The 20411-nt window shown below is 44.5% G+C and overlaps 1 protein-coding gene across 5 annotated transcripts in view; it reads right to left on the reverse strand.

Moving 5' to 3' along the window:
* Positions 1-1964: 1964 nt before the first annotated feature.
* The window catches only part of TFAP2B (transcription factor AP-2 beta), a 32461-nt gene continuing 14014 nt past the window's right edge, over positions 1965-20411 (reverse strand). For 2 of the 5 annotated variants that reach the window (XM_056344625.1, XM_056344626.1), the window contains exons 4-8: positions 15756-15830; positions 15272-15491; positions 12475-12593; positions 9776-9917; positions 1965-7707 (exon numbers count right to left, since the gene is read on the reverse strand). In XM_056344625.1, coding sequence (XP_056200600.1) covers positions 7407-7707; positions 9776-9917; positions 12475-12593; positions 15272-15491; positions 15756-15830 — 857 coding nt within the window. In that variant the 3' untranslated portion in view covers positions 1965-7406. The remainder of the gene's footprint in view (positions 7708-9775; positions 9918-12474; positions 12594-15271; positions 15492-15755; positions 15831-20411) is intronic. The other 3 variants (XM_056344628.1, XM_056344627.1, XM_056344624.1) reach the window with 2 other exon arrangements.

Here is a 20411-nt window from a genome sequence, read left to right on the forward strand (position 1 = left end):
CTCGTCGGGTCCCGTTTTAAAGGGAGCCCTCGGTTTCCACAAGCGGGTGCTTCTGCTGAGTTACAAAAGAGCTTTCCCTGGTGCATTTTTTTTTTTTTTTAATCCTCTTTTTACATAACTGTTGCACAGTTCTGGGACAACAGAGAAACTTCCTGATTCCCTCCTCGTCCCCCAACAACCCTCTCAGTCTCCGCCGGGAACTGCGAGAGCTGCGTTGAAAGGTTTCATGCAAAACGTATGCTGTACTAAAAATAATGTCATCGGTGCGATTAAAACAAAAGAAAACAAAACAAACTCAAAAAGCATGGCATGCACCCTGGCTTTTGGAAATCAGCTCCGGTGTCGCTGGGCTTCCCAGCACTCCCTGCCCACCGGCACCTTCCCCCCACCCCTGCCCGCAGCTGGGTCAGGGGGCTGGGGGAGGTTTGGGGGTCCCCACTCCTTGCCCTGCAAAGCCCCGGTAAAAAAGAGGAAAGGGCGGGGGGTGGGGGGATTCCCTTTTTTCTTTTGCTTGCAGCTCGGCTGCTCCCCCCACTTCATTTTCCCCCTGCTCGGACCTCGGGCGCTGCTGCCACCGTTCCGCTCCCCCCCTCCATCCCCACCCGCTCTCTTCATCCCGGGCCCCCCGAACTTGCTCCGGGCGGTTTTGCCATCACACCACGGAGGGAAAGTAGGTCACGGCTGAGTCCAAGCCTGGCTGAAGCCGAGGCAGCCGAGCCTCCAAAGCTTCCCCATAAAACAGACTTTGGGGTCCTCGTTTGCAACGTTGTTGGGGCTTTTTTATGATGATGATGATGATGATGATTTATTTTGGACACCTTGGACGATCAGCTGAGTCGGTTCCTGTAGTCCAAGCTGGAAGGAGAGGGAGAAGGGAGGTAGTTTGGGAGATGGAGGTGGGAATGGATTTAGTTTTTGCTGTTCCCCCACCCCCTTCGAGAGAAATGTTAAGTTGCAAAAACCGATCCACTGCCTGTTACAGCTCCTGCATCTCCCCGCCTGTCCTCTTAAACCACCACTGTCTCCAAAAACCAAAGGATAAAACCCAACCCAGAAAGTCTTCAGAGCGGGTATTCAGCTAAAACAGTTCACCGCAGTAAAGGAAATGCTTTAAACCGGTTTCCACCCTCCGGGTTCCCTGTTTGAGCACACGTGTGTGTTTGTTTTCAGGGTGACTGTGCGGACGGTTATATTGACAGTCCCTTTCCAGCCTCTGATTTACGGGGGGGAGAAGAACAACAAAAAAAAAAAAAAAAAGAAAGGTTCTTTCTATAACAACATTGAAAAAATTATTAATAATCCTGAGGCCCTAATCTTCCCAGTCTTCCCCCTCTCTTCCTTCACCCACTCGCAGGGCAAACCCCGAGTCACTCCGGAGTGGCTCCGGCTTAGCCCAGGGGATCCGGATCTCCTCTCAGCTCTGCTTCACGAGTGTCGATTACAAACCTAAATAAAGGCGATTTGGGAACGGAGGGGAGGGGAGGTGGAGGGGAAAAAAAAGTTGTTTTGGTTTGAATATTTCCTTTTGCTAATTAGCGGTGCTGCAACTGTAGACCTAAAGGTAGAAAATAATCCCGCGTTGTGAATACGAGCATCACTCCCCATCTGTATAGAAGAGCACACACACACTCACATCCATGAATACATAAGGGAAACATATAGTAACAGTAACACAGCGGGGGGCGGGAGGGGGAATGTTTCCTGATACTGAAGGCTTACATAACATTAATGGCTAATACTTTGAAAAGAAAAAAGGATTTGCTGCTAATTCAGCTGGTAAAAGCAAAATGAAACAAAAGCTCACGTTCACATGACATGAGGTTTATTATAGGTCTGCTTAGAATGAAGAGGTAAGAGTGGTAAAAATATGGACACTTTTGAGTCAGACAGAAATAAAATACCAACATTTCTGAGAAGCAATATTTATTGTCTTCTTTTTTTTTTTTTTTTTTTTTTACTGTAGAGACATGTCCTGAATTTCCCCAAAGCCTAGACTGGGAAAATAAAGACTTCTTGGTGTTATAAGTAAATCCGTCTGCAGAATCGAAGCAGCACCAACATTCAAAAAAACTGAAGAGGAAAATACAACAAAACACAACAATCTCTTTTTTTTTATTCTTATTCTTATTATTTATGTAAATCAGGTCATCACTGGACAAGAAACCAATTTCTACCCATTACCATAACAGCTTGTCTATAAAGAACAGAAAAGATTCAGATAGGATACTATCTAGTCAAGCGGGATTTTTTTTTGTTGGTTTTGTTTTTTTCTTTTTTATTTGTTTTTTTTTTTTTACTTTTTCTTTTTAAATTCCCCCACCCATTCACAGAGGTATAGATTCACAGATAAATAACCCAAAAACTACTTGCTCGCCATATTTACACATTCCCGTTAAATTAAGCATAAATAAATATATACAAACTCAATACTGAATGCCTCTCCACATTTCTTCTCAGGAAGAGTCGATAAACTGATATTTCTCACTGCATGGTCAGATTTTTCAAGAAGAGGGGGTTAAAGGGATAGTTTGGGGTATAAAAGGAGAATTATTTTTTTTCTACCATCTTTCCAGTTTCTCATTCGCTTTTTCAGAGCTTTGCATTTGTTTGGGTTTCATTTGGTTGTTTTGTTGGGGTTTTTTTTTCCTTTATTTCTCGCTGACACACAATGTTTTGTCTCTCTCGAAATGTTCAGGCGTTTGCCAGTGTGTTTGGGGATATTTTCTTTTACTTCTTCCCTTTGTATAAGAAAATATACTATTTGTAAAAAGCCTACGGTCTCTCACACAGGGAAGCCGGAGGGGGCAAGGGGGTTAGCCGGATCGATCTGGCAATGCTTACGGCAGCTGAAACGAGCACCAAATTCTCCGAGAAACGTATTAAAACAGAGCTGAACAGGTCTGCGTGATAAACTGGTCAGAAAGAGATGAGCAAGGGAAGGGAATAAGCCCTTTGGGCACAGCTAAAGGTCTTAAAACCATCCTCCCCCCTCCCCCCCAGCCCCAAATGCAAATTTGGGGGTTTTGGGGGAGGTTGGTCTGGGATGCAAAGGGACTTGAAACAGCTTCTCACAGAGAATTTCTATTAGGTGGGACAAAACACAACCCAATTTTAAAGAAATCATCGGGTTGTAAAAGGATTCCCATCAAACTGGCTTCTTGTTTCCTTCACACCTTGTGTGAATAACAACCAGGGAGAAAAACAAAACAAACAAAAAAGTCAGGGAACATACAAAACCAAAGATCTTTCCAACGGAAAATAGAGAATTGTTATTAAAAAAAAAAAAAAAAAAGTGAGACTAAAAATTAAATAAAATTTACAGCAACCCACCTGTTTGGTTTGAAAACAAACTTTTCATGGTCTCTCCTCAAACTTTTCCCTTGAGTTAAAAAGCAAAGCTGCCGTGTTAATCCTCCTGTTTATTGATTTATGATCCCGAGGAAACCAAATCTTTTAATAACTCGATTATCAGATAAACGTCTGAGGTGCCCCGCCGACACAAGTAATCGGGTTGGGAAAGTTCAGGGGAGCAGGAAAACACCTTCCAGTGGGAGGCTGGGCTTAGTTTTGGGGGGACCTCAGTCCTTCGCACTGCTAGGAGCCACCCAGGAACGGATATTTCCCTCTGGGACCAGCACTAGACTAGGGGGAAGAACAGAGATGGATACACTCCTGTGCCGTGTTTTCTCCCTGTTTGCATTTAAATCAGAAACCTCATGGAATTTTGTCTCCATACATTGGGGAGCAAATGTGGGGCATCCCACTGAAATCAATGGGAATCTTAATTGGCTTTATTTTGCCTGAGCGAAGCCCAGTCTGGCATTTGCAGTCTGTCTCTTCCAGGTAGAAGGCACGAGGGGCAGATCCAAAGTTGCCAGGAGTAAGCTGAAACTCTTCCCTCAACTTTCTCAAGGTTTAGGTCCTGGTCCAGGTGACCAAACCTGTGCCTAAGGGAGATTTTCAGCAACAGCAGAAGCAGGATTGGGCCCTCACACATGCATGAACATGTGCGTGTGTGTACAGGTCTTTCCCCAAGAAGTTGCAAGTGGTTCCCTCTCCTCATTCACACACAACGGTGGTGGGATACTGTCTTCTGCAGTTAAAAGGAGCATCCCCAGCATTCCCCCACAGACAAGGAAGGAGCATCCCCAACACCCCCACCCCCGCCAAGCCTTCAGCTGGAAGCTCTTGGGGTGGCAGGGAGCAGGACCCCATGTCCCTGCATGTGCAGCTTGGGAGGTGGAAGACAGAGCTAACTTGGGGTCTCCCCATCCGCAGCAGCCCCCACTGGGCTGGGTGATGTGGGGAGGCTGGACCCATGGGCTCCTCACCAAGGCAAAAGCAGAGGCCAGACAAAGCAACTGTCAACGCTTTGTGCTCTGCTTCAATAAAGAGAAGGTTCTCATCAGGCAGAGAAGGGAGATGTGCTTGCAGGTGGTACCAGTCATTCCTCCCCAGATACACACACACACACACATGTACTCCTTCCCTTTCCCACACATCACTGCTGGGGTATGCCCTGTGCTGGAGCTTGGGTGGTCCTTGCCCAGGGGCCTGCTGAAATTGGAAATGATTGGCAAAGGGTAGACTTTGGAGGTCCAGGGCCTGCCTGGGGGCTGCTTTTCAATCTGGGGGTCCCCTGCATACTGGTGAGGGATCCATGAGATCTACATTACCCAGGGATCCACACCTTCTCTGGTGACATCTGCAGGGGCATGCCAGTTACCAAACCCACTGCCAGGGTAGAAGAATGCCTCCAGCTCATCCCAGCAGCCCATGGAGAAGGCTGCCTGCCTCAGTTTCCCCCTTTTTTCATGTGACACTCTGCCCCACAGCACTCTGCCCCAGAAGCACCAAAGGTATGTGAATGAGGAGCAGTTCCAGAGGGGTCAGTGCTCCTTGGGTCTGGGTGATTCCTGGATTTCTATTGCCACATGCGTGTCCAGCACACATGTAGGGAACAAAAGCCAACCTTTGCTTGCTGCACAAAGATTTGAAAAGCAGAGCAGGCCAGTTCTCAGATAGCTAAGGACACTAAGGTGACAGTCAAGAGGCTCATTTACTTTTTTTCTTTCCCAAAAAAATTGTTGGGGGATGTTGAAAGTATTACTGAGTTATTACTCCCCACCATCCACTTTGCAAAGTATCTAGGAATTAAAACAAGGCTAAAGCTTCTCTTTTATTTCTCTCTGTCTCCCTTGCTTTGAGTTCAGGTGTGCCTGCTTGGGTTGGTGGGATTGAGTCCTGCAGCTTTAACAGGCATCCCGGGGGGAGGCCTGACCCCACTGGAGTTTTGCCAGCCACTCCAGGAGAGATTTACCCACACCCAGTAACTGTTCTGACATAAGCAAAAAGATGTGTTAGTGCACGAACCTTACCCCACTGAGAAACACATGCAATTACCCAATATGGCAGAATCCAAACAGAAATTCATATCCTTACACTTCAGCATTGTTTTTACCATAGAAGACAAAGAAATATATGTTAAAAAAAAAAAAAAGGAAAGACATCAGACTTCCCCTCCACCCCCTGCTGAATCATATGCATAAGACATCCTGTCAGACACCAAACCACTGAGAAAAACATTGGAGTTCAGAAGTTTTTTCCCCCTACCACACTGACTTGTTCTAAAGCAAGAGTCACAAGACATTTTTTTAAAAAAGCTTTCTAAGAGAAACAGATTTCCTCTGACTGAGCTCAGAAATCAGGATATTCCCTGGCAAGCCCTCCCCACTCCCATCACGAGGAGCCAGCTCACATGGCAGCCCTTTCCTCCCTGGGTACAAAACCCTAGTGCCAAGCAAGTGCGATAACATTCAACACAGCTCTTATTTTCTTTGCAGTTTTACACCTGGATTTCAACTTATATTTTTATCTCATTCAAATTATTCCCTTTGAGCTTCTTTAAAGAAGTGCACCTACAGAATTCGGAAACAACTGGCTTTGATTTGAAAAAGCAAAAAAAAAAAGAAAAGTATCAGAATATCAGAATTGTGGATTTTTTTTCTCTGTACCTGATATATTGTGTAGGGATCTCTAGTCCTCTTTGAAGAAGCTCATAAGCCAAGCGGGCAAAGCTTTAGGAAACAGAAGAAAATAAAATAGTGCATACTCCTGAGAAAGAATTACATACTCATATCACTCATTTTTTGTCGTTGTTAACAGTTCTTTAAAAATGGGGGAAGATATCTCTCACACACACATTACTCAAAGAAATTAAGGACTGAAACATTGGCATAGTTAGGAATATAAAACTCCCTAGAGAAAAAGAGGAGACCTCAGAAAATTAAGAACTCAGATAGTGTTGACATTTTACCAGACCTTACTTTCAAATTTTGCAACCCATTATAAACAAGGCATTTTACTGTCAAAGTACTAATTTACAAAGGTATGTTTGCATGCATGAATATGTGTGACTGCGCACACATATTTTATATATATATGTATATATCCATATATATTCATATATATATACAAACATACATAGGATACACACGCACCCCTATCAAGTTATGTATGTGCATACACATATGCACACACATAGGCACACACACGCCCATACACACCTGTAAACGCTGGTAATCTAAACAGAGTCTGTCTAGACCAGGAAAAATAAAAAAAATCTTAAAAAATAGAGTTAGCTAATTCAACCGAGCTATGACGACTTGAAACTTCCTATCTAATGGCATCTAACGTTAAGATGCTGCCACAAACGCAGCTTGAACTGGCTGGTGTTGATGACTTTGTGAGAGGTCTGGGTGCTCGCCTCCCCTCCTTTCCTAGTCTAGACAGAACCAGGGTGGTGAGATGAGATGGGAAGAGCTGAGGTGAATGAGGCAATGGGGTTGCTCAGAAAGGAACGCTCTGGAAGATCATTTTAGCTAGGGTGGAGACAGGACATCATTCAATTGAAAAAAATAAAAGAGAACAAAATAAAAATAATAGCAAGACAGACTGTGCAGCTCAAGAAATCAAAGCACTGACACCAAAAATGTTTCTCCGATTTCTTCCAATAAGTTATTCATGTCTTTTTTTATTATTATTATTAATAATTATTATTATATTTCCCTCCCCCTCAAATCATTATTTAAAAAATGTGAAAGAACAGAAGTGGGAAAAAAATCCTGGTGGTTGTCTTCACATGTTCCTGGCAAGAGACTCTGAACCACTGGTCTTGCGCCATTGTGCTCCTCTGATCTTAAATTATTGTCTTTCTTTTATGATTTTATTATTATTATTATTTTGTCCTACCTAATAGAATTCTTCCAAAGCCCAATCCAGTATTTTTAAAGCTAAAATTAAGACGGTTTTGTTTTAAAAGATTATCTCTCTCTTTTCTCCTTTTATTTACTTAACTTTTTTCTTTTCCTGTCTTTTTTTTTTTCCCCTCTCTCTCTCTCTCTCTCTCATTTTCTGTGTTTCTCTTCCTTGTCTCCAGTTTTACTACCTGGTCCTTCGCCAGATGTGTGCCTGTTAGCAGTGTTGTTGTTCAAGAACATCTTGTCCATGCCTTTGAGAGCTTCAGTCAGGTAGTTCTGAAGGGCCGTGAGGGCAGCGCAGATAGCGGGGGCCCCAAAGCCGTGAGTGATGAGGCTGAAGTGAGTCAAGCAGCTCTGAATGCCCGGTTCCAAAATAGGGGTGGGCCGGCTGTTTCCAATGGGCGTCCTGTCCTGGGCCAAGAGATCTGTAAATTCTTTACAAAGTTGCCTGCACGGAAGAGAGAAAAGCAAAGAGAGGAAGAGAGAGAGGAAAAAAAAGCAATGGTTAGGCTCATCCCACACTTCTCCTAGACAACCAAGGTTGAAGGGGCAGATTCAGGCCAGAGCTGATCCAAATAGCCAGGATAGGACCTTTTTGCCACCTTCTTTTCCCCCCCAACAGTGCTCGGGGACCGGTCACGGTGAGCCAACAGCTCCCCGCTCCAAATGATGCTCTTCAGGAGAAAGATTTCCACAACTGCAGGTTAACACCAGGTCTGGAGACAGAAATCTCTCCGACAGCTGCAAGCACTGTGAAAACCCCGTCCTGCTTGGCAGCTCTCAAAATAACCAGGCTGAAAGGGAGAGGTGCCATGGGTTTGCCAACCACCCACATTCCTGGAGGCCTGACCCTGGCTCTAAACAGCTCCCATCAGTGCTGTTCCTGGAGGAAAGCACAAGCACACAACAAGAGCTACTGGGTGGCACGGGAACATGGTGCAGGGAAGGGCCAAAACGGAGCCTCCTCTGAGGCTGCTCAGGCTGGGCCACCTTGTCAAGAAAGGTCAGGACTCTGGGACTCCATGCTGGCTTATTCATTGTATGAGCAGCAAAGCAAGCACTTCCTACTTCATTTTTGGGTGGTAGCACCCCAGTTAACACATCAGGGGTGACACCTGGCTTTTGTTTGCTTGCTCACACCTTTGAAAAATTAGATTTGATTTTTCTAATGAATTCACACGAACACACACACTTCCTTTTGCATTGCTCTGGTCCAAAAGGCCTTCAAAGTCAACAGGTACCCAGGCAACATAGAAACCCTGGGGGCTGGTGGGGTTCCCAAAGGAACAGTATCTTTGAGACAGATGTCTACCCAGAGACTGGAGAAAAAAGGGTTGGAATTAAAAAAAAAGATAAGAAAAAGAAAAAAATTTAAAAAGAAACCCTTAAAAAAGACATTCAGTGCTCATCCTCTGAAATTATCTGAAATTCCCAGTGGGTTAAAGGTTTCAGAGGGTGGGGAAAGATAAAGGTCTACTTCTATGTGCATTATCCATTAAGAAAGTGCAAGAGAGGAAACTTTGAATTTGGAGAACAAACAGTAATGAGTCCAACATTTTACATCTTCAAAGAGCAAAGCAGGGTCTGCGAGCAATTAAAGTTCTGGGACATTAATATCTTCTGACCCTGCGGAAAAGGGCAATCAAATTCCAATCACGTCTAAAAAACATCTGGACAAATTTGAGCAAATGATTTTTCAACCCTCCATATATTTCTTTAAATTACACTGTCATCAGAGACAAGCCACATCCCAGAGCATGAAATGAATGAGAGCTGTTTGGGCTGGGTGCTTTTTTTTTTTTTCCTTTCTTTCTCTTTTTTATTTCCCCCCCTTTTTTGGCCAGATAGATGAAGATGTGTGGAGACAGCACCCACTGCTGAGGCCCTGAGCAAACTATGAAGCACCCGGTTAGCAGCCTGGGAGGCACAGTCAAGTATAAATCACCACATACAGCACATCCACCGAGATAATCCCAAGGGAGATAGATGGGTGGGGAGGACCAAACTGAGGATCATTAGCAATATATGGTAGTGTCTTGGGGGGGGTGGGGTAGTGGGTGTGTCTTTTTTTTTTTTCCTTTTTTCAGATTTATTACATTGTATGGAAAAGATGTAATTTGGTAGCAGACAAACAGGTGTGTGTGAGCAGCTAAAGGGACAGACAGACATACATGCTGTGGAAGCAAAGCATAGATTTTTGGTCCCTTTTCCATAGAGATTTTTTAACTGGGGGTGGCCTGGAAACGCTGTACAGTAGCTAGGGAACAGTCACTTACACGCTCTATAGGGACAGCCTGTCCCACGCTGCAGAGGGACGCAGAGGCTATAGGGTCTAACCTGCCCATAGGGCGATACAAGCACCCTCTCCCCACCCCACCACCCCCCGCGGGGCCGTTGTAACTTAGGGACTGGAAATTCCGTCTGCTTTCCAAACAAGCTCCGAGGAAGGGTTTAAGGACAGGGAGGATTCTCTCGGGGGAAGGCAGAAAGAGGGGGGTAGTTAATTCGGCACTCACTTTGTAGCAAGCAGCATGTTTTTCCTGGAGTGGAGGTCGCTGGGGTCCGTGTGCTGTCTGTTCAGGTACTCCGAAACAGCTTTGGCTGGGAACTCCGTTTCGCAGATGTACCCAAAATCCCGAGCTAAATGAACGGCCTCACCTGAAGGGGACGAGAGGGGCATTAACACCTCCGGGCCGGCTCCGAGCCGCCCACCCCACTCCCCCCGGGCCCCCTTTGGAGCCCCCTTTGGAGCTAGGGCCGGGCTCCACGTACAGGTTTTTCCTCCATAAGCCCCGTTTTGGTGGCAGAAGTAAGTTGCTGGGACAAATTTTCAGTAGGTTTGTCTCTTATGATGCGCTTGTGGTGGTGTGTACCCATGACTGTGGGAAAAGGGGGGACACACATACACATACACACACACACACACACTCACTTTCACACTAACTGGGCCAAAAACCCCAACCAGGGGAAACTAGTTAAATTCCGAAAGACAGAAAGACCCAAACTTTTCTCAAGAGCAGAGAAACCATTCCTGTTGCAATACACCAGATCGTTGTCCAAAATTTTACAGATGTGGACATAGCGTTTAATACTAATGTAAATTCCTTGTGGGGCATTATATACACACTTATTTATACATGCACACGGAGTTACTCGTATCGTTATCACAATTATCGTCACATCTGTCAAATGATGGAGATAACCGCGTTTCGTCCGATGGAAATTATTAATCTGATTTTTTTAACCGACCATCATGCAACAGGAACTCTTCTCAGTGGAAAGACAGCAAGGAATGGCAACCTGTTCTGTGAAAAATAGTAATTATTCTAACTCTAATTCTAATTGTCACTTTTCCTGCCTGCCTGGTTTCAGGTTTCTTGCCTCCAGAGGTTCGTGTCATCCAACTCCTACTGATGTACTTCATGCCACAAGAAGAAGACAGTAACTGCAGAAAGGAGGAAAAGGGGGGGGGGGGGGGGGGGGGGGAAGGGGGGGAACCCTCAGACTCTAGGGGGATTCCACCAGATTATAGCTCAGACCCTCTAGAATAAAGCATTAAAACCTTTAAAGCACCGCCTGAGGGACCAGGGGGGAAGATTTCCAATACGCAAAACGGGTATGTCTAATAACTCCAGGACCACATTATTTTTAACGATCAGGAGTTGCTTTTCCAACGTCATCTTCTTCTTTCCAAGGCTTCTCGCTAATCACCAAAGCGTTAATGAAAGCGGGGATGGGGTGGTGTCCCCGCCGGACGGGCTCCGGGCGGGCAGCGCCCGGGGGGTGGCGGCCGGGGGTGGCCGCAGCGCTGCGCTCCGGGCGATGCCACAGCTGAAGCCTGGCTGATAGCAGGGGGGAGGGAAAAAGAAAATAAATTCAGCGGGTGCAGCTTCTTCCGAAAGGAGGGAGCTCTCTCAAGGTAAACTGTTGACTTGTAAGGAAATCAGGGGAGAGGAGGATAATGTACACCTTACTACATGCTTGACGCAAACCTCAGCATCGCTACACAGCCACGCAGCCTTTCGAACCCCAGACCAGCTTCGGGGAGGGGCTGATCCTCCTGGGAGTAGGATGCGCAGGTCTTCACACAGGCAACAGGGATGAAGCTGCACTAACCCCGGTGTTAAAGGGCAGTTGTCACACCCGAAATGCTTCGCGTCGCCTATTAGCGCGACCCTATATCCCGTAACCTACACCGTGCTTCGCACACCCGGTATAACCCCTATGCAGGTACCAGGAGAAGCTCCTTCCTATCAGCCCCCCGTCTCTTCGCGCTCCTGCCTTCAGCCCTGCATGCGGTAAGGGCTTATCGCTCGCACAACTCAATCAAAGGAGTGGAAAAGTTAATATCTAGCACAAATGTTTATGCATGGTTATATGCAGAAGAGATAAGTGGATTATTTATACGCCTCTCGGTGTGCATGTGTAATGCAGATACACATAACTCATAATTGCATCCATACTATTCCCGTTATGTTTTTTGGAGAAGGTCCAACTTCTCTTAGCATAAACACGCACATATCCTAAACATATTAGTGGCTCTAAATTTTACTTTTCGATACAGTAACAATAAATCAAAGAAGCACGCCGACCACCGAAATTATGTTAGCTGACTTGAAATGAGGGGAAACTTCATCGTCCCCTCCCTCCTTTCTCGGGAACAACCTGCCTTTGCGCAGTCCCAGCCACCTCCAGGTACACCGCCCTCTGCGACTCTGGAATTGTTCTGATTTCTTTAAGAAAAGATCGGTTCTGTATTATTTGTCCTCACTTGAGCGTCCTGTAGTGGCCGTAAAGAAGCTCGGGAGGAGCGAATTAACGGGAGGATGGAGCAGACGTGGAGTCGGAGAGCACAGGCTGGAAATCCATAGCAAGGAGGGACAGCCCTGCAGGGTCACACACTCACATCCACCCACGTGTAGGCACACACCCAACCTCATTCTTGCCACCAAGGGGGATCAACGACCCTCCAGCCAGTGAGTTCATTTTGGGGAGTGGGATCCTTAACCGTGGCAGTGTCCATCCTCACCCGCCCTGAATGTCACATCTGCAAGGGTTTTCCTACCTGATCCCCAAAGCTAATTTTTATGGGTGGGGGGTTTTAGGGATTTTTTTTTCGGGGGGGGGGGGGGTGATGGTGGTGGTGGTTCTTGGAATGTTAGGCAGGAGTCGGGAGCAGGCAGGGATGTGAAGAGAGCTGCGACCCTCGGCTTACCTTCCACCAGGGAGGTGAGTAAAGTGACATTTGCGGCCTTACGCCTGCCGGCTGGTAAATTCAAACCGATTTTTTCTAGCCTTTCTCGCAAAGATCTGCCCCCGTTTTTCGATTTGGCTCTAGAATTGCAAAGAAATTAACATCGTGATTAACCCCGCAGTGTTCCTGGAAGAAACGTTTAGTCTGTGCAGTCAGTAGAGCCTGGGAGGGTTTTCGCTCGACATTAAGGACTTGGGGGGGGTGTTGATTTCTGCTTGGGTTTGCTGAGTTTTGCTTCATTTCTCCCCAGGGGTGGGAGTGGGGATGAACCCACTTTTCTCCCTGTTTTATCCAGGGAAATCAAATAATGCCAGATAGCAATAATTAATGTACAGGGTTCTGATCTAAAGAGCAAACGGGTTCCTATAGTGCGAGGGGAACTGTATTAAGATGAAGAGATCGGTACAAAGGTAGAGGAGGAGAATTAAATCCTCATTTTATACCAAGAAAGAGCCTGAATGGGAAGGGGGGGGGGGGGGGGGGGAAGGAACAACAACAACCTGGGAGGTTCGAAGGGGAGAATGCGCGTGCCTGTGGATAAATAGAAAAGAAAGAAAAATATTTATTAAACCACTTGGTGCGTGTGTGTGAGCGTGTCCTTGCGCGGAAAGGCGATGCTGAGAGGGAGAGCTCACCTGAAGGCAGGGTGCGTTATAGAGAGGGAATTGGTTGCCTGGAGGAAGATTTGAATGTCTGTCGGAGGTTACTGATAAGGACAATAAAAGGATGAGTGAGCTATAGGCGGGAAAGACAGAGCTATTGTTCGGACGCCTATACATATGTAAATCCCCAGGGATAAAATCTTGCCACCTGCGAAATCAGGGAGAGTTTTGGCACCTGAGATCAAAGTCTATCCCAATTATCTCTTAGTTCTTACTTAAAAATTGTTTAAGAATTAGCAGTCACGCTTAACGAAAGGAAACCAGAAATGACAGAGAAGCCAGACTGGCTTCCCACGATCTTATATCAAAGTAAATAGGGCTAGATAGCAGAATTGCAACAGCTTTATATATTTCACCTGCTCTGAACCAAAAGCTTGTCTAAAATTTAGATTCGAGATAGGAATTGAAGTCAGCAGCAGCCAATGATTACGGCTTGGGCCATCTCCAGAAATCCACTGAAGTTCAATAATGATGTTTCTTTACCTTGATAATTGTATTTTCTACAATGTCTCTCTCAGATGTTCTCCCTGTTCCATTTGTAGTTGTACAGAATGAGCAGGCAGGTTAGCATCTGTAAGTAAAAATCTCTGCTGCTCTCACTGGCAAGGATCACAGCTGAGCAATGATTACAGACATTCACGTGGAACAGCATCTATTTTAGGAGACTCTGATTCTCACGTGTATTTTTGGGTGATTGACTGCATGTAGCAGGAATTTCCCCCTCCTCTGCAGACACGGAGCTGAAGCCCCTGAAATTCATCACAGAAATTTTCGCATGGAGGGGAAAAACAAAAAAAGGGGCAAAAAACCCCAAACAAAACACACATACACACACACACACACAAAAAAAAAAAACCACCAAAAACACCAAAATCAAACAACTTCATTTTAAAACACCTTACAGTCAACATTGCCCAATTGCTGCTACAGGGCTTGGCAAGTTATTTCCTCCTCTAAGACAAGCACCAACTTTTAAACATGAGCCGATATTTATTCAGGGTTAAATTAATTGAATTTTTTTCTGTCTCGAAGTTAAGCTTTGTTTTCCAGTCTGGCTTGTACCTCACATGTAGAAAATGAAGTCTTATCCCCTCTCAGCCTTCCACTGGCTAGAGTGAACTGGTATCTCATACCACATCGTGACTTCTTCCCTGCTCTGACCGGAGACGGAGCCTTAGCTCACCTTTCCTACAGACAAGTCGTACTGACTATTCACAGTCCTTCAGTCACTGCCAAGAAAAACAAAAGCCTTTCTCCTGTTAGTCTTTCCAGTTAGTGACCTCGGAGCTTAAATCCCTGTTGCTGGTACCTAAATGCACAACCTCGCACTTGATATGATGCGGTGGCAACCAGACCTCCAGGCTATCCCTTGCTCCTCGTTTTCCTCAGTACCACAATGTTAACTGTTTTGAGATCTTCAAGAAAATCCACAAGGACCTAAGTGGGTGATCTGCACAAATGTTAAATGTTAAAAAGCAAAGATCTGAAGACCAACTGTGAGTAATTCTTCTTGCAACCTTCTCTAGATGAAACACTAGGCCTCTGACATTCAAACTATCTGTTGATGGCTTTTCTTTAGTCAGGTACTTACCTACCTTACTGATTGCCTATTAATCCCCTTCCAATTTCAATGTCTTATATGACACCATACTAATCGCCTTATAGAGGAAGCCTCATGGATTTATCTAGGAAATCCCTAGGAATACATCAGGTCCTGAAATACACCCAATTCATAATTGCAACACGTCCATCGGGGCATTTTGTTTTGTCCATTTTCTAAGTGAGAAGTGTGGGGAGAAAGAGGAAAAATAGAAGCTGCCTGCATGTACAAGAGTGAAAATACTCTTGTTTCAGTTCCTTCATTTTGGGATTCTTTGATAGGAACTGTACAAGGCCAAATCTTCTCTAGCCTCCATATGTTCGCTTTCACTTCTGAATACAGCATGGTTTTGACCTTACCCTGAAAATTAACTCACATGCTATGGCGAGAAGATCAATGCGGATTTGCAATCACCTTTACCGTTGCCCAAATATTTCTGGTGCATGCATGGATGCCCAGACATGGGCATGGTCATGCACTCAGCCCAGCCTCTTACCTTCTAAGTACTCCTCCTAGGAGGGATGCATTCAGACACTCAGGAGGAGAAAGGCGTCTTTGAACTTCTCCCACAGTTACTTTGTACTTTGAAGTTGAACTAAGCAAAGACAAGCGGCCAGGTACCGAGCAAAACACCTCTCCGGTATTGACTGATATTCCACCCAGGAAGCCATCTTTATTCATCATCAAAGAAGTAACAGATTTTGGAGGAACTGGAACTGAGGAAAGAAGAGGGGAAGAGAGGGGAGAGAAACCATCATGCCATGAAGGAGCACAGGATAACCACAGTCTCTCTGACATGCACAGAACAGCAAAATGAAAGGGAATTTTGAACCTCCGGCTACCTCCAGCAACCTAAAGGGTGCTGCTCCCCCAACCTCTAGAAAACTGCTCCACGAATGATGGATGGAGAGAAGGGTGGTGCAGTACAGCCTCTATGCAGGGTTTGATCATTGGGAAATAAAATACATATTGGCAAGCACCTGGCAACTTTCGGGTTTGAGCCTGTGTCTCACCCAGAGCCCCCCGATGCCTTTTGTACAACGGACAGCGCCTTTCTGGAGGGGAAAAAAAAAAGGAAATTTTACTTTTTTTTGCTAATGTTTCCATTACTGCCAAGCTGAGCCAGGAATAAATTCACTACACGAAGGGAGTCGCTGTCTTAAATAAGTATCAAGGCTGGAGGATACAGCAACCAGAAGACAGCTCTGTTATTGCTTTGTGTTTTTATTAAGTCTGGTTTATGAAATAAAATGAGTCTTTTCCTGCAGAAAAATGAACACCAGGAAAAAAAAATAATAATCTGGTCTAGCCATGGCATTCGCCACCTTGGCCATATTGTGCTGTCCGTGAAGTAGTAGGAACTCTCCCAACCCTAAATAAAGCTGATCTAGTTACTGTAACACAAATTTAAAGGTAGTTGGGGGGGGTGTGGGGGTGTCAAAACAAAGCAATAAAGTGAAACTAACCAAAATAAACCCGCGTTATTCTGTCCACGATAAACCAAAACATTTCTTTTCTCTGAGAAACTAGTGAGGTTATTTTAAGAGTAACCAAGGGGATTATAACCAACAGATTCCTGTAATAGCAACCAGACACACTGAGAAATAAACAAAACAAAACAAAACAAAATTGGCTAAAGTAAAAATGAGCGCAATTCCCCCGTGACATGAATTTTGTTTACAAATGAACTTAAATAGCTGCCTCATAATTGTGTGTAACTGTTATGATTTACAGCAGGTGCTCTAATCAATCAATCAATCACTTTAATTTATAGGGAGCCTCGCTGCATTTTCCCAGTTGTTTCATTTCTGCAAGTAATTGATAACAAACCGTACTTAAGGTATGTTTTATGCAGGAGTTAATAAGAGCTGACAGCTGCTACTGCTGCTTCCTCTCGGAATCGCGGCAACACGCGTTTCCTTATAGAAAATATACTCCGAAACTGGGGGGTTTGCTGGTGGTAGAGTCCTGGCAGTCCAGCGGGCATGTTTCAGAGGAGAAGACTAATTGATTACACACCCTCGCCGAGCAGATCCTACTTCACAGTCTCCCATTTCCACTCAATCAATTGCAAAACCAATTCGGCAAATAATAGGGTTCTATTATGCACATATGCCAGCTATTTAGGTAGTTATAATACATGTCAGTTAAGTCATAAAACCCCTGTTTATTTGCAACGTATCTGGAGAATCAAACCATTAGGGTTGAGGGGATATTTAAGTCGTCTGGAGCTGCTAAACAATAAGATCGGGTATCCTAATATATTACCAAGTGCTAACTACTGGGCAATTGCCAATTTTATAACCTCAGTGTATGGAATAGACACAACCGTGTTTCACTGTTTTTATTACAGATCATTTCCTACTGCCAGACCAGACCCCCACAATAAAAGCTCTATAACAGCTAAAAACCAAAAGGCATGTCGATTTTAGATATACATATTGCTTCGTATGCCTTGTATATAGTCTCCAGTATAAACAAATTATTTTGAGTAGCTTTACTTCAGGGAATCGGGAAGTGGAATGGATTCCTATTTCTCTATTATTTTAGTTAGGCACTTTATGCAGCTCATAAAGGTGGTTTCAAATAGTTTGAGAACGGCACAGAAACAGTTATAAAAGAGTTAGAGGCCCGCTTCTGCTTTAGTTGCTATTAATAGGATTTTTTTTTCCATTGATTCTATAGGAAAAGACTCGTTTTGAGTATCAGAGGTAATGCTGGCAGAAAAAGAACAAATCTCTCCCCACCACGATACATACATATATCTCTTATTTCATGCACGATGTTCTGCAACATTATTCAAGTAAGGCATCAAGAAAAAGTTTGTTTGTTTTAAAAAGGGTTAGATTAAAGCAGTACCACCAGACAGATTTTCATTACTGACATTTTTTTCCTCGGACAAACACATGGGCTCCGTGGTTCGAGTACACCTTTGCAGTGGCTATTTTTAGTGACCAGTTTATCAGGTCACTGGCCAGTGAACTGAGAAATTAAACAAGAGGCAGCAATTCCACGAACATCTGATCTTAGTCCAAACTCACTAAAGAGAAAGAGACCCGTGCAACGCTTAAATGCTCCTCACCCCACTCGCTTTGGCCTTTTGGAGCACTCATTACATTAGTTAGCCTTTGAAATATGGATTTCCACGTGCTTAGTATTCCCCCCCACCCCACCCCCTTGCAAATTGCTTTTGGGAAGCAGGCTGGCTCCCTTCCCTGCTATCCTGGGAGCTCCACAGCTTTTCCTCCTACCACTGCCTCCCCGACAAGGACCATATGAACATACCCATCGGTTGGAGTCTAATAACTCTAAACCCATTTTAGAAGCTTACCAGGCGGTGTAAGCATATCTATTGCAATTTCATAGCTTCAGAGAGATGTATTCTATCTAGACTCTATATCTTCTGTAAATTACCTAATGCTGCCTCAAAAAAAGTGTTTGCCATGGAATGAATTATCTCTATCTATATCATATCTATATGTTTATCATGGCTATAGCTTTTCGGATACAGCCGACATTACCAGAGATAATATAACGTGGCAGCTTTAGCGGGTGAAGAGAGATGCACGTCCGCGTGTGCAGCTGCATCTGGCAAATCCCTGCGTGTATGTAAATAAACTATAACGCAGGGTGTATTTTTAGTCGATGTCAACTTTCCCAGTTGGTTTGGGATTGCCATAACTGCTGAAATGATACAGAGTAACACACACGTACATCTCGCAGCGTCCCCACCAGTTCTGCTTCAACTTTTTCCCATTTAGGCCTTGTTATCCCCAGAAGAAACCGTTCCATTTTCTTTCACTCCCGAACTCTATTTGCTGTGTGCATGTGAGCACCCACAAACACGAGTCCCCCTTCCAACATCTCTGCCACTCTTTCTTTTCTTTTTCTTTTCTTTCTTTCTTTCTCTCTTTCTTTCTTTCTCTCTTTCTCTCTTTCTCTCTCTCTTTCTCTCCTTTCTTTCTTTCTTTCTTTCTCTTTTTCCTCCCCGTTCTCCTTTTCTAGCCCTTTTTTCCTCTCCCTCTCTTCTCCTGTGGTTACTTCCAGCCTCTTTGTCATTCCTCCCCCTTCCATTTCTCTTCAGCTTATCAATAAACCGGGAGAGCAACAGTAGCCGCTTGATTTGTTAGTAATTATAAGCCTACTGTTCCTGCAACGGGATCTCTAGATGAGTGAGATCGCTTTAAAACGACAGCAGGAAATGGTGGGGAAATGGAGCATGGCGAAACTCAGTGTGAAGCTTTCAGTTCTTTACATGTTTACAATTTTCTGTGCATACATTAAGTCTTAGGAGTTGGGTGGTTGTGTTTGGTGGTTGGGTTGTTTTTTGGTTTTGGGTTTTTTTTTTTCTTGGTGGTGGCTCTCTGTTGGGTTGCTCTCCACAAACGCGTGGAAATGTGCACAAATACAGGCGCACAAGAGGAAATTGAAAGAAACGGGCATTTCAGCAATGCTAAATATCAACAAATAAATAGAATTATGTCCTGAAAATAGCTGAATAATAAGGCTGTAAGCGATGGATATGGTTGCAATAAACCTGGTGGATAATATGATAGTCGTTCAGTCAATCAATCAATTAGAAGAAATTTTTCTTACTACCAAATGTCATGGGCAAACTTATTACTAATCAGCTACCAAACTGCCTTCAAATCTCTTTATTTTCTTTTAAATCTACCTAGCGGGCCTGAAATGAGTTAAAAGTTCTTTGTCCCTTATAACAACAGGACTTTATTGTAAGTAGTGATTTCGTCTGACTTGGTAGCCAAACCTAGAAAGTCCGGGGACAGTGTCTCACCCATTGTCCACCCACCCGCCCCCGCCCCAACCCGCTTCTTATTTCAATTTTAACGAACAAAGGCAACAAATGTGTGTTCGTGTCCCCTTCCCTCCTGTCCCCCCCATCTCCTCCTCTTCCCCCCCGCCCCCCTTCCCCACTGCAGTCCCTTTCCCCTGAAAGCCGGGGCTAAATTTCAAAGTGAAATGTATTCCCTCGAAATTGTTTTGCATTCAATTAAAGGGGATCATAAGGTTCAACGTGTAAACCAGGAACAGGCACGAAGCAGAGTGGCAGCGAAGCAACATCACCGATTCCCAGCTCCATCACCTGGAAAGCTGAGGCCAGGGTGGTTTTCAGTTAATCATTTATCCGTATACTTCAAGAAGAGGTGGGAAGGAATCTTATGCTGTATTAGTTAAGAGTTAAAAAAAAAAAAAAAAAAACAAAACAAAAAACCAGAAAACAAAAAAACCCACAAAAACAAGACACCTCCTTTCATATGTTTCTTTAAAACAGTGTGAACAATACAGCGTGTTTGCAAGGAGACAATGAACGAAGGTGTCGGGGTTAAGATGGCCTTTCGTGCTCCATCAGACGTGAGCGTGCAGGCGATCGTCAGAAACAGCTGAAAGTAAATAAGTACATCAGAATAATTTTAAGGTCACTGACTGTGCCCCAGAGTCACAAAAAATTAACTTGGGACTCGGGCCACGCAGGATTTTGCAAGAGGACAACTTCTTTCGCCATAGACGATGCCAAGAAAATTTCAGATGAGCAGTTGACATAGGGACCCGATCTTTTTATTCCTGACACAAGGAAAAACTTCCCTGCGTTTCGGCAGAAATTGGGGGAAAGGCCT

The sequence above is a fragment of the Falco biarmicus genome, chromosome 6, assembly GCF_023638135.1.
Source record: "Falco biarmicus isolate bFalBia1 chromosome 6, bFalBia1.pri, whole genome shotgun sequence".
Lineage (NCBI taxonomy): Eukaryota > Metazoa > Chordata > Aves > Falconiformes > Falconidae > Falco > Falco biarmicus.